Raw genomic sequence first — 10,808 nt, 5'->3', positions numbered from 1 at the left:
GCAGTTGCATTTTACTTTGAACCTCACAGAACTTACATTCCTTTTGCTAACAATTGTCATTTGCTTGCGTTACAAGGTAATTTGGGTCGTGACCTTATAATGCTCTACTCCATTTGCACTCAAATTTCCATTATCCATATTTTCGAGGCAGCGACATGATGTTATCTACAGATGCGAGGTATGTCCCGAGTAATATCCGAGTTTTAGGAGCGCATACCACGATCTTGCCTTGCAACTAGCACCTGTCAGTATGGTATACAACAAGATCGGCGATACCAAACGCCTTCACTTCAGCATATCCCGGTCGTACTATACCGAGCCTGTCAAGAACCTGTCTCACCTTATCCCTAGGCTCTGCGGGACATATAGTTACTTCCCCAAGGATATCTGCTCTACTGTGATCGCTGGATTAATCGCTGGATTAGACACGACTCCTGTGACATTGAAGTCATCAAGGAACGGAGGCGTCGTTGGACGATGACTAAATATATAGCCAAGCTAGAGGCGGATGCAAGGGTGGGCGATAATATACGGAAAGGCGAAAGCTATCGAAGAAATAAAGCAGCACGATGCGGTCTTTCGGCTTGGGGTGACCTGAAACGTGTTACGCGAACCTTATTCGAAATAAGGTGGTATGTGCGCGGACGTTATATCCAAACGCGAGACCTGTTAAATCCCGTGAGTATATGAACTGTGGTCCAACTACATAGTCTGTCCTTCCTTATATATCAGACGAATAAAGATCCAGATTAGAAATCCATGGTTCCATGGTTCTAGACGTTCCGGTGCTGCCTTTGCTCATCTTTACATCATGGAGCTTTCTGTGATGAGGGCGACGTTGATTCAATCTAAGACGCGTCTAGCGTCACATGACAATGCCAATCAGAGTTAAACTCTGGCATGAACCCACGCGTTACAGCACTGATCACTCGTTTTCCTTCCTTACTTTAAACCTCATAACCTCATCGTCTTGCAGATTCCCGACATCCGACCTCTTTTCCATTGAATCGATCACATTACTTCAGCTAAACACTACACATTCGACAGCAGCTCTCTCATCGCACCACTCGACGTACAGGAAGTGATGGGTCTTAATGGCTGGTACGCCTTTCTTCGTAAGAAGGGTTACCAACCCTCTGTACTTTAACCATCAGCCGCGTCAACAACCTCGAGCACCGCCACCAGAAGATTCGACCTTCTCTCTCGCTTTTCAGTCATCAGGAATGCTTATACACGAAACTCCATCGAGGTGGCCCATACGATCCTAGAGCTGGATGTTATGCGGTTCGGGACCAAGGAAAATATCATTATCTACGTCGACGGAGTCCAGGCAGAGGTGAAGGAGTTCACTGCTCAGATCCGCCAAGAAGCTCGGGAGAAGACCACTAAGCGATGCAAAGAAAGTGTGGATGAACTACAAAGACGGATCGATAACAACCTCAAGGTCCGTAAGCGACACTTTGCCGATGCCTGGACCAGCCTTGCGTCCTCCTTCTATTGGTCCCTGCCCATCCGTGATGCATTTGTCAAGTATATGCAGGACGAGGGGCGGAACATTCAGCGATGCGAGACGGAAGCTGATGTTGTGATCGCTCGAGATTGCAGATCTGACGATATTGTCGTGTCTGCGGACAGCGATATGCTCGCGTACCCATCCGTGTCAACCCTGTGGCGCCCGATTTCAAAGAACTTGATTCTGATCTACAAGATATCGGATATCTGTGAGGTTCTCGGTGTGTCCAGGATCCAACTCACGGCCCTCGCTGTTGCCTCCAACAACGACTACGGAAAAAATATCTACTCTCTTGGACCGGCGACCAACTTTTCGATTATCAAGACGATCAAGAAACAAGGTAAATATCAATGATCAAAGTATTAAGGAGCGAGGCTGAGCCATTTAACTAATATATATTTTTTTCTACTTTTTTTTACCCTATTTTTGCATATGTGCGACAGACGGTGAATGCATATTTGGAAGACTCCAAGGTCGTTTTAAAAAACACAGACAACAGAACACTTGAACTTGCACTCAGAGTCTTTGTTGATCTCCAACAGACGCCTGTCAGTGATCCTCGTCCTTTGTCCAACGTCTCGTCCTACAGTGAGCTTTACAAACGACTCAAGGATCTTTGTGCCATGTACTAGGAGAACAAGGATTTTCGCGCACAACTGCAACCAAGGTATGCTATATTTCTGTTCAATATCGCGCGGCATTTAGGACTTGGCATCGGCAATCGTCTCACAGCCTACCTTACTTATTGTTTTGATGTCAATAGTACTCGCAAGGATCAGATCATCCGCCTCCGTTCCTCGCATTCTTCCATTCGATATAGGACAGTTGAGTCTCCAGCTATGTTGAAGTCTGGCCTTGGGTCGCGCTTACCACAGCCGCCATCACCGCAACCATCCTCAGCACAACCAGAACAACCTGCACCGAATCTGCAGGATAACCCTCCGACCACATTACCATCTCAGGAGTCAAACGGTCACCCGCCGCTTCCAAGGACGCAACTCCCACGAAATCGCCATCGCTACTCATTCAAGACGAGGACAGGGGCAACAAACCCCCCACACCCAGTCAAGATGAAGCTCTACAAGTTCAAGCCTTACAAGGAGCCTGAAGCAAAAGACGAGCTTGAGCTCTCCAGCGACGAGCCCAAGCCCAAGCCCAAGCCCAAGACCAAACTCAAAACATTGTCCGATTCGAGTGCAGCCACCCACAAGCTCGCTATTACACGGTTATTACAATATCAGCACCCAACGTCTACTTTGAACGTCGGTACTCTATCCGCTAACCTCAGACGAGCTCTGCCAAACGACGGTACCGTTCAACAGGAAGTTGCCCTCTGTATCCGAAACGCTGTGCGCGAGGCTGCCAGGATCAAACGACAAGGTCAACGAGTAATTGGAAAGTTTGTCGAGCATGTGAACAAGCATGGACCGGGTCCCAACAATCGTCGATTCATGAATTTTCTTTGTCCTCGAGTCTCCATGAAGGACGCGAAAAAGCTGGATGACGGTTGTGCTGCAGAGGACGACGATGAGGATGGTGGTGACATGGACCAGAAATTCAAGGATGGCAAAGGCTCTGAGCAGTTCTTGTTCCTCCAGAGCTTTCTGTCATACCTCTACTCTGGGAACTACCCATGAAAAAGTGGTACCGGTCAGAAAGTCAACGATTTCATTGATCGCCTTAAGGATCTCGGACTGTACGCCCCACCACATCCTCGGGCCGCTCTCAACGAGACAACTCCCTTCTCACCAACAGAGTTACTCCTATCGGTGGCGTTGCAGCTCAAGGTCGAACTCAAAAAAATGTACCGTAATGGGACCTGTAAGCTGCATAATAAGGTATGAGTTGAGGCCACTGCTGGTCATCTCAATGTACATCAAACCGATATCTATTATGCCTCTCATTTATTATTTTCTATCTTCTCAATTATAGCTCCAGGAAAGAAAAAAGAAGGGGCTGCTGGGATCCGATGTTAACGTGGAGATCCAAGAGGAGGTATCTGCTATTGAAAACTACCTCGCGATCAACAAATTAAGTCCAAACCCTCGTAGGATCATCCCCATGTCGACGGCGAAGCAACCTTTTGTCAGTTTCACGGAGCGACAACTAGCCATGTTCTTTTTCAACCGCGGAGGCGCACTGAGGGCACGGGTTCAGGAGCTGGTCGGTACCGTCTGCACATCCATTCAGGATGTTGAGGAGTGGATAGGAGGAAAAGAACCAGGCTTTCTCATCAAGCACCTCATCGTCGATATCGATCCCGAAGACCTGACCAGTCGCCAGAGAGGCAAGGCTGGACACCGCGCTGCGATCAAGTTGTTATTTCTTGATGATCTCGAGACTCACTTGCAGATGCTGGACGATCCAGAGTTCAGACCGGAGACCTATGCCCGCAGAAGATATTTTCTCAGGGGGTCTTTACGAACTGACGGATTCACTATGCAGCTCCTGTGTTCCAAAGTCAGGGAACTTCTGTCAGTCAAACACAAACGGTTGCCCGACGATCGCCTACCTCCTCGATTGACTTCAACACTTCACGGTACCAGCGATTTTTTGACGGAGATCCGAAACATTGTCCGAACCAAAGACGATGTGGCGAGACTTTGGCCTAGTGTCGATCCTAAAGATATCAAGATCCTCACCCTTGATGCAAGACAAGCTTTTGTCGTCGGAACATACGCACATCTTCCACAATCGGGCAAAGACAAGGATCCAGTGCAAGGAGCCCCTCCGTCCTTCAAAGGCTCATTCCCTATTACCTCTTCCTCGACAACAACACCACAGGATGTTATGCAGAGACTCACTTTGGAACAACAAACGACCACCACGCCATCAACAATGATAGGGCTCACGAAAGCCATAGAGCTCAAGAAAGCCCACCACCATAATCTTGCTGTCAACCAAAAAGCGGTGATGCAGCCTGTGTTCCGATACAGACGGTGGCTTGAGGACGAGAAGCAGTTGATTCCAGCGGGTCAGTCAGACTCCATCGCGGACATCGAGTCCTGTCTTCCTCCTGTTCGAGGTCCAGAGGCGAGCGTCACCAATTACATCGAGATGCTTGAACAAGTCGAGGACCGACTGTTGGACTTTTATAATGGTAACAATAATCGGTTCAACAAACACACTTGGGATATGAAGCGAGCCAAGCACATCGAGTACCAGGCTATTGCCAACAGCCTACTCCGGATTGTTGGTGGCAGCATCGGTGAGCGCTGCAAGGATGACAATCCTGCGTTGATCGGTGTGGGCCTTGGTCAGTTCGGAAGCTCCAGTCGACTGTCATCTCTGCACTCTTCATTTTTGTCGTATTTCGTCCCATTGGTAAGCAAACTCTTCACCATGTACCATCGGGAATGTCTTCAGAGGAGTGAGTGCCAATGAATAACATATTTTGTTATTTTATTTAGGCTCGGTCTCTCAGATACATTGTGGTGGGTCTCAACGAGTTTTATACGTCCGGATTGCCACCGGTTTGTGGCCCAAGTCACCCTTCGAGAACTCTTCTGCCCCTACTGTGGACGGTATCGCCACAGAGATGTGATGGCGGCCGAAAACATGTCCAACATTGCCCGAGAGTACCTATTGCACCAGGAACGACCACTCTATCTTCACCCCGTCACGGCAGATGGTAGATACCCATGGATGGAGTCAAGAAGTCCAGGGCAAGAGATGGCCGAAGGGGCGATTGTTGGAACCAGCGCCACTAATCGCAAAAAAAGAAGAAAGATGGAACTTCAGCATTTTGTGTGTACGGCCACACACACACGCGTGCTGATTACAGGGGGCGTTGATGAATTTACGATGACGTAGATAGCGCCTAGATAGTCCTATTTTCAAAACGGCAAACAAGATCTTGCCATCCACATTCCCTCTCGAACTTGCATCACACTCCTAGACACCGAACGATACAGGACGCCAAACGGACAGCGGATAATAGAATCTGCGAAAAACAGTATTCGAGAACGAGTTCAGTTTCCTTCGCCACTATAACTGTTATCACTGAATCTCTGATCGACCTTGTCCAAGAATGAATCGTCGTCAAGGAAACCAGGATTCGGACGGACGTGTGGGCACGGCAGCTCTGCCACCGCATCTGCTGCGACTTTTTGCACCGCGCCCGCCTCTGCCCTATGCAAAGCCATTGGATCGGGATCCCGGAAAGAAGGACGAGCCGCGGTTAATGCCTGTATCACAATACCTGGATATGTGCAAGAATCATGATACAGACTATGTCCCCACGTTGAGCATAGCAGAGAGGAAGAAGCAAAAGGTAGATCGCCGGTTTTTCATTTTGCATGTTATTCAACTGCTTCCAACTCACTGCTGTTCGGTTCATGTCTAACTCCTGCCTTCTTTTGGCTCCTGTAACTAGTTGGAGGAACGAGACAGAAAGGCTCAGGAAGCTTTGAAGACAGGACTAGAAGCATGTAAAGGCGCCGTATCGATTGCTGCGAGGCGTTATTGCTCTGCTGTTATTGTTGAACGCCATCATTTCTCACTTGCAGTTTCAATTACAATCCTATCATAGGGGACCCAAACAAAGATGAAAAGGTTGTTGGCGATCCATATAAGACATTGCACATTTCTCGCCTTGTAAGTTGCTTGAGGACTATTTTTCATGGACAGACTCGTAAAGAAAGGCCTTACATAATTACTAACCTCAGCACTTCCTTTTGTCTACCGGAATTGCAATATACGAGCAGAGCTACGAGTGTACTGAGAAGGATTTGCGGCGCGAGTTCCAGATGTATGGCCCTATTGAAAACGTAAGTCTTTACCAAGAAATGGCATAAGACTATTTCGACCTTGTAGTCGTAAAGTATTACAGTTTTCTGTACCTGTTCAACTGACGCGGTCTGCGTTTGTTTTATAGGTTAGAGTTGTTAAAGATCCGGAGGGGAAGCCCAGAGGATACGCATTTATCGAATTCGAGCGTGAGAAAGACATGAAGGCAGCATATAAGGATGCGGATGGTATCAAGGTTCTGGGGCGCCGAATCGTTGTTGACGTTGAGCGTGGCAGGACAGTAAAGGGGTGGAGACCAAAACGCTTAGGTAAGGTTCCTTAATCGCCTGTCCACTAAACATCCGTACTTTGTGGTCACATAATAGCTTACTAACAATATGTTGTTAATTATGTATGTCTGTTAGGCGGAGGACTAGGTGGTACACGTATTGGAGCACCGCACGAGAATCAGTCATCTTCAGGAAGGGACAATCGACATGAGAGAGAGCGGTCTCGTGGTGGTGGCGACCGTGGCTATGGCGGACGCAATGGGGGCGACCACAGGGATGGACGTGGTGGAGATAGAGATCGTGGAGGACGCCGCCATGACAGCTACAGCGACCGTAGTCGTGGTGGCTACAGTGATCGTCCCTACGAACGCGACAGCAAGAGGCGCAAAAGCAAAAGCCGATCAAGAAGCCCAGGACTTCCGTCAAGCAGAGGATTCGGAGATCACTCGAGGGGCTATCGTGACAGCCGAGACTGATCTCTCTGTTCTTTATTTAGAAGGAAAGAGAAGGAGGTGGCCAGCTGAAGTACACAGGGTGAAACTGGCCAAAGTACTGCTCTAGGATGGAGGTTCGACATGCAGGACATTGCAGCAGCAGCCGTTTCGTTCACAGAGCATTCAAAACACCACAAAAATGCAAGAATGAAAGAGAGAGCGAAAACATCACATTGAAACACCATGCTGTTATTCCCTATTACACTCAGAAACGCAACAACAGGGCTGCTGACCTTGCTTTCTCATTTCCTTATTCTCAATATGCTGTCGCTCTTGTTCCCTTCGGATGGTTTCGACCTTTATACGGACTCGAAGAAAATGGTATTATTGATGACATTGATGCCTTTATTGTTTTTTATGTACTGGGTAATGTATACCATGGATACGGTATGAATTGTTGGTCAGTTATAGCTGGATCCCAGCGGAGATGAGGTATCTTCTGCAAAGGTATGCCGTTCAGTAGAGTTGAGAAAGGAGTGTCACTGATAGGTGCCAGTTGTGGATGAACGGGTAGAAGACGCATAGCAGAGTAATTAGATGGATACAGGCAAGCCCTCCAAAATATTTTTTGAACTAAAAAGTCGCATAAATGGACTCTCTGTGGATATCATGGTTGGTCAATACATCTATCGATGGGCGCCAGTGTGCGCTTTCTATGATACGATACATTGCAATGGCATTCTTGACTAAGCTGCTCCAGCTAAGGGTCGATTCCGATCAGGACTGTCAAAAATGGGTTCGATCGTAAACAGTCGCCTCGGAGAGAGGGAGCGCGTCGCCAAAGTTGATCCCCAATCGTCTTTCGCCGCTCACCAATCGCCATGTTATCGGTTCATTGGAAACGTGCCAGGACCACGCAGGTCGCTTGTGTATTCCGCATAGGATGCTCATTTGGACAGCTTCGACAGTGTAAGGACTTTCTTTAGAGGAGATCGCGCAAAAAAGACGAGCCCTGGCTGATTCCGTCTCTCTGCTCGCGCGGGATACCTCAATATAATAGCCTCAACTGCGTTCGAGAAGCGTGCTCTGGCGTTCACTCAGGAGAAGGCTAGACAGTCAGAATTGAACAGGAACAGTCATGGATCCCGGCTTTCAATTGAAATCATTCTTCCTGACGGCACAAAGAAAGTCGGAGCCGCAGGAGCTACCACGCCGCTGGAGATCGCACAAGGTACTTTTCACTTAAGACCTACAAATATGGATTTAACTATAAGCATTGCTAAGCATTAATCTTTATTCTGCGTGTAGGCATCTCTGGAAAACTGGCTAAGAGTACGTTGATCGCACAGCTGAATGGCAACACGTATTGGGACATGAGTCGACCTCTGGAACAGTCCTGCCAACTGGAACTGGTACCCTTTCAGGAGAACAACGATCGCCTCACCAGTCTCTTTTGGCATTCTTCGGCGCATGTACTCGGAATGTCCCTGGAAGCAAAATATGGCTCGCGCTTGCTTCTCTGCGATGGACCTGCAATCAAACAGGGCGGCTTCTTTTACGAATTTTTATTGACCAAGCAGGACCAGGATCCATCTCTCTCTGTGGCGGAGCTTTTGCAACAGAATTACCCTTCGCACCAGTTCACCAAGGAGGATATCGCGGATATTCAGCGAACCATGCATCAGTTCGTCGCTCAACGATTGCCTTTTGAGCGGCTATCAGTCTCACAGGAGTTCGCCTACGGCCTTTTCCCTGAGAACAAGTTCAAGCAGCACTTTATCGGCAACATCCCTGCGGATAGTGAGATCACACTGTACAAGTGCGGTCCATTCGTGGATCTCTGCCGTGGACCTCATGTTCAACACACGGGACAGCTGCAAGCGATGGAGATTTTGAGGACGTCTAGTGCCTATTTCATGCCAGAGTTGGATCGGGACCCTAAATCGCCCCAGGCACTGACACGGATGTATGGAATTGCTTTCCCGTCAGTCAAAGAACTGAAGCAGTGGCATTACCAAAAGAGCGAGGCCGAGAAACGTGATCATCGCGTCATCGGCAAAAACCAAGGATTGTTTGCAGTTCACCCAGCGAGTCCAGGATCAGCCTTTATGTTGCCGCACGGAACCAGAATCGTGGAAAGGCTGCTGCGGTTTATGAGACAGCAGTACCGGAAGTATGGTTTCGAGGAGGTCATGACGCCCTTGATGTACAAGAAGGAGCTCTGGGAAACGTCAGGACACTGGCAAAACTACAAGGAGGACATGTTCGAGGTCAAGCGAGGATGCGATCATAGCCATGACCATTCGCACGAGCATAAGGACAACGTAAAGGCAGAGTTGAGGGAAGGCCACGATGAGGTGTTTGGGCTCAAGCCCATGAACTGCCCAGGACACTGCCTGATTTTTGACATGTCGAATCGCTCATACAAGGATCTGCCAATTCGCTATGCCGACTTTAGTGCACTTCACCGGTGAGTTACATTGGGCATACTGCATCGTATTAGACCAACTTCATCGTCTTTTGTGAGGGAGTCATGCTAATATACGTTTTGTTATCATTACTTAGAAACGAATCTACTGGATCTCTTACTGGATTGACCCGTGTACGCAGGTTCCATCAGGACGACGCTCACATCTTTTGCACGCGGGATCAGATCTTTCAAGAAATCCGCTCGACCCTTTCGTTTGTAGATACCGTTTACAGAACCTTCCGATTCCCTTCCTACGAACTTGCGCTCTCGACGCGACCTCAGACCAATTTTATGGGGTCTATCGAGGAATGGAATGCTGCAGAGGACTCTCTTCGCCAGGCACTGGATGATTCGGGACTTTCTTGGTCAATCAACGAGGGCGATGGTGCCTTTTATGGGCCCAAGATCGATATTCTGGTGAGAGATGCTCTTGGTCGGAGGCACCAAACTGCGACCATTCAGTTGGATTTCCAGCTTCCACAGCGGTTTGGCTTGCAGTTCTATGACCAACAGGACGAGAAGCAGCACCCTGTGATTGTCCACCGAGCAGTGTTGGGAAGTGTAGAGCGTATGATGGCAATCTTGATTGAGCACACTGGTGGAAGATGGCCTTTCTGGATCTCACCGCGTCAAGCTATGGTCGTGCCTGTTTTTGGTGGAAAGGCAGCTGAAGTCGACAGTACCAGCGCGGAGAGGAGCGATGGCACCAGCGGTGGCGGGAAATCCTTGACAGAATATGCGTTTTATGTCAAGGAGACACTAGCCAAGGCGGGTCGCGAGCCACTTGTGGCGGGCCAGAAGGATGCCGACGGCAAGGTTCAGGACCCTGTGGTAGGGATGGATGACAAGCACTACTTTGTGGATATTGAACAATCCGGTGGCACACTCAACAAGATGGTCCGTGATGCACAGGTAGCCCAATATAACTTTATCCTGGTGATTGGCGAGAAAGAGAAGGAGCGGGGGACGGTGAACGTGCGGACGAGGGAGGGCGAAAGACTAGGAGAGATGACAATACCCGAGGTGCTCCAGCTGTTTAAGGAGCGGGAAGATCAATTCCTGTAACAGTATTAGTAATAAATGAAAGGCGCTTTTCACAATTGACAAGGATGTAAGCGCGAGAACGTCTGTGCTACATAACCTCTCTTATATTTAGGCCAGCTCAGATCGTACACGATTCCTTCGTCGCTTTTTAAAACGCTGATTGCATCTCTTATGCTGGTGTACTGCAGCCAGTCCAGTCACCTATTATGGCTTTTCGCTGCTGTCATCGCCACGGTGCTGTGTTTCTCTGGCTGGAACTTTTACAAGCAGGTAGTATTGGAATGCACCACATAGAGCAACTACCGGCGTCAAATGCATGATTAATATAA

At 48.6% G+C, this 10,808-nt stretch overlaps 5 protein-coding genes across 5 annotated transcripts; all 5 read left to right on the top strand.

Annotated features, from left to right (window-relative positions):
* The first annotated feature begins 695 nt into the window (after positions 1-695).
* BC939DRAFT_447508 (uncharacterized protein) lies at positions 696-2,059 on the top strand. Its single transcript, XM_051555096.1, is given in 4 exon segments — positions 696-1,124; positions 1,155-1,530; positions 1,606-1,887; positions 1,899-2,059. The coding sequence occupies 3 exon segments, from the start codon at positions 1,085-1,087 to the stop codon at positions 1,865-1,867; spliced, it is 678 nt and encodes a 225-aa protein (XP_051413511.1). The 5' UTR covers positions 696-1,084; the 3' UTR covers positions 1,868-1,887; positions 1,899-2,059.
* Positions 2,060-2,244: 185 nt separating this feature from the next.
* BC939DRAFT_118489 (uncharacterized protein) lies at positions 2,245-3,543 on the top strand. Its single transcript, XM_051549979.1, has 2 exons — positions 2,245-3,351; positions 3,446-3,543. Exon 1 carries the CDS (start codon positions 2,353-2,355, stop codon positions 3,148-3,150), a length of 798 nt encoding a protein of 265 aa, XP_051413510.1. The 5' UTR covers positions 2,245-2,352; the 3' UTR covers positions 3,151-3,351; positions 3,446-3,543.
* Positions 3,544-4,426: 883 nt separating this feature from the next.
* Positions 4,427-5,223, top strand: BC939DRAFT_447489 (uncharacterized protein; the record flags this gene model as incomplete). The annotated part of the gene is made up of 2 exons (XM_051555095.1): positions 4,427-4,837; positions 4,924-5,223. The coding sequence occupies 2 exons, from the start codon at positions 4,427-4,429 to the stop codon at positions 5,146-5,148; spliced, it is 636 nt and encodes a 211-aa protein (XP_051413509.1). The 3' UTR covers positions 5,149-5,223.
* On the top strand, positions 5,221-6,839 carry BC939DRAFT_118404 (uncharacterized protein). The gene is made up of 5 exons (XM_051549978.1): positions 5,221-5,786; positions 5,889-5,943; positions 6,045-6,109; positions 6,217-6,282; positions 6,390-6,839. The coding sequence occupies exons 1-5, from the start codon at positions 5,544-5,546 to the stop codon at positions 6,582-6,584; spliced, it is 624 nt and encodes a 207-aa protein (XP_051413508.1). The 5' UTR covers positions 5,221-5,543; the 3' UTR covers positions 6,585-6,839.
* Positions 6,840-7,648: 809 nt separating this feature from the next.
* On the top strand, positions 7,649-10,525 carry BC939DRAFT_447484 (uncharacterized protein). Its single transcript, XM_051555094.1, has 4 exons — positions 7,649-7,934; positions 8,026-8,196; positions 8,274-9,435; positions 9,531-10,525. Exons 1-4 carry the CDS (start codon positions 7,847-7,849, stop codon positions 10,498-10,500), a joined length of 2,391 nt encoding a protein of 796 aa, XP_051413507.1. The 5' UTR covers positions 7,649-7,846; the 3' UTR covers positions 10,501-10,525.
* The last annotated feature ends 283 nt before the right edge of the window (positions 10,526-10,808 follow it).

This window comes from Gamsiella multidivaricata (genome assembly GCF_025024155.1).
Source record: "Gamsiella multidivaricata strain RSA 2152 chromosome Unknown BC939scaffold_23, whole genome shotgun sequence".
In the NCBI taxonomy this organism is placed as follows: domain Eukaryota; kingdom Fungi; phylum Mortierellomycota; class Mortierellomycetes; order Mortierellales; family Mortierellaceae; genus Gamsiella; species Gamsiella multidivaricata.
The sequence above is the reverse complement of the archived record's forward strand: the minus strand, read 5'-3'. Positions and strand labels throughout refer to the sequence as shown.

Excerpts from the sequence above, each read along its gene's own strand:
- BC939DRAFT_447508 (XM_051555096.1), top strand. The coding sequence starts at position 1,085 with ATGGGTCTTAATGGCTGGTACGCCTTTCTTCGTAAGAAGG. Across the intron at positions 1,125-1,154 it reads CGCCTTTCTTCGTAAGAAGG|CCGCGTCAACAACCTCGAGC; the intron begins GTTACCAACCCT and ends TTTAACCATCAG. Across the intron at positions 1,531-1,605 it reads ATCCGTGATGCATTTGTCAA|ATCTGACGATATTGTCGTGT; the intron begins GTATATGCAGGA and ends TCGAGATTGCAG.
- BC939DRAFT_118489 (XM_051549979.1), top strand. The coding sequence starts at position 2,353 with ATGTTGAAGTCTGGCCTTGGGTCGCGCTTACCACAGCCGCCATCACCG.
- BC939DRAFT_118404 (XM_051549978.1), top strand. The coding sequence starts at position 5,544 with ATGAATCGTCGTCAAGGAAACCAGGATTCGGACGGACGTGTGGGCACG. Across the intron at positions 5,787-5,888 it reads CAGAGAGGAAGAAGCAAAAG|TTGGAGGAACGAGACAGAAA; the intron begins GTAGATCGCCGG and ends TCCTGTAACTAG. Across the intron at positions 6,283-6,389 it reads TGTATGGCCCTATTGAAAAC|GTTAGAGTTGTTAAAGATCC; the intron begins GTAAGTCTTTAC and ends TTTGTTTTATAG.
- BC939DRAFT_447484 (XM_051555094.1), top strand. The coding sequence starts at position 7,847 with ATGTTATCGGTTCATTGGAAACGTGCCAGGACCACGCAGGTCGCTTGT. Across the intron at positions 7,935-8,025 it reads ATTTGGACAGCTTCGACAGT|CCTCAACTGCGTTCGAGAAG; the intron begins GTAAGGACTTTC and ends TCAATATAATAG. Across the intron at positions 9,436-9,530 it reads GACTTTAGTGCACTTCACCG|AAACGAATCTACTGGATCTC; the intron begins GTGAGTTACATT and ends ATCATTACTTAG.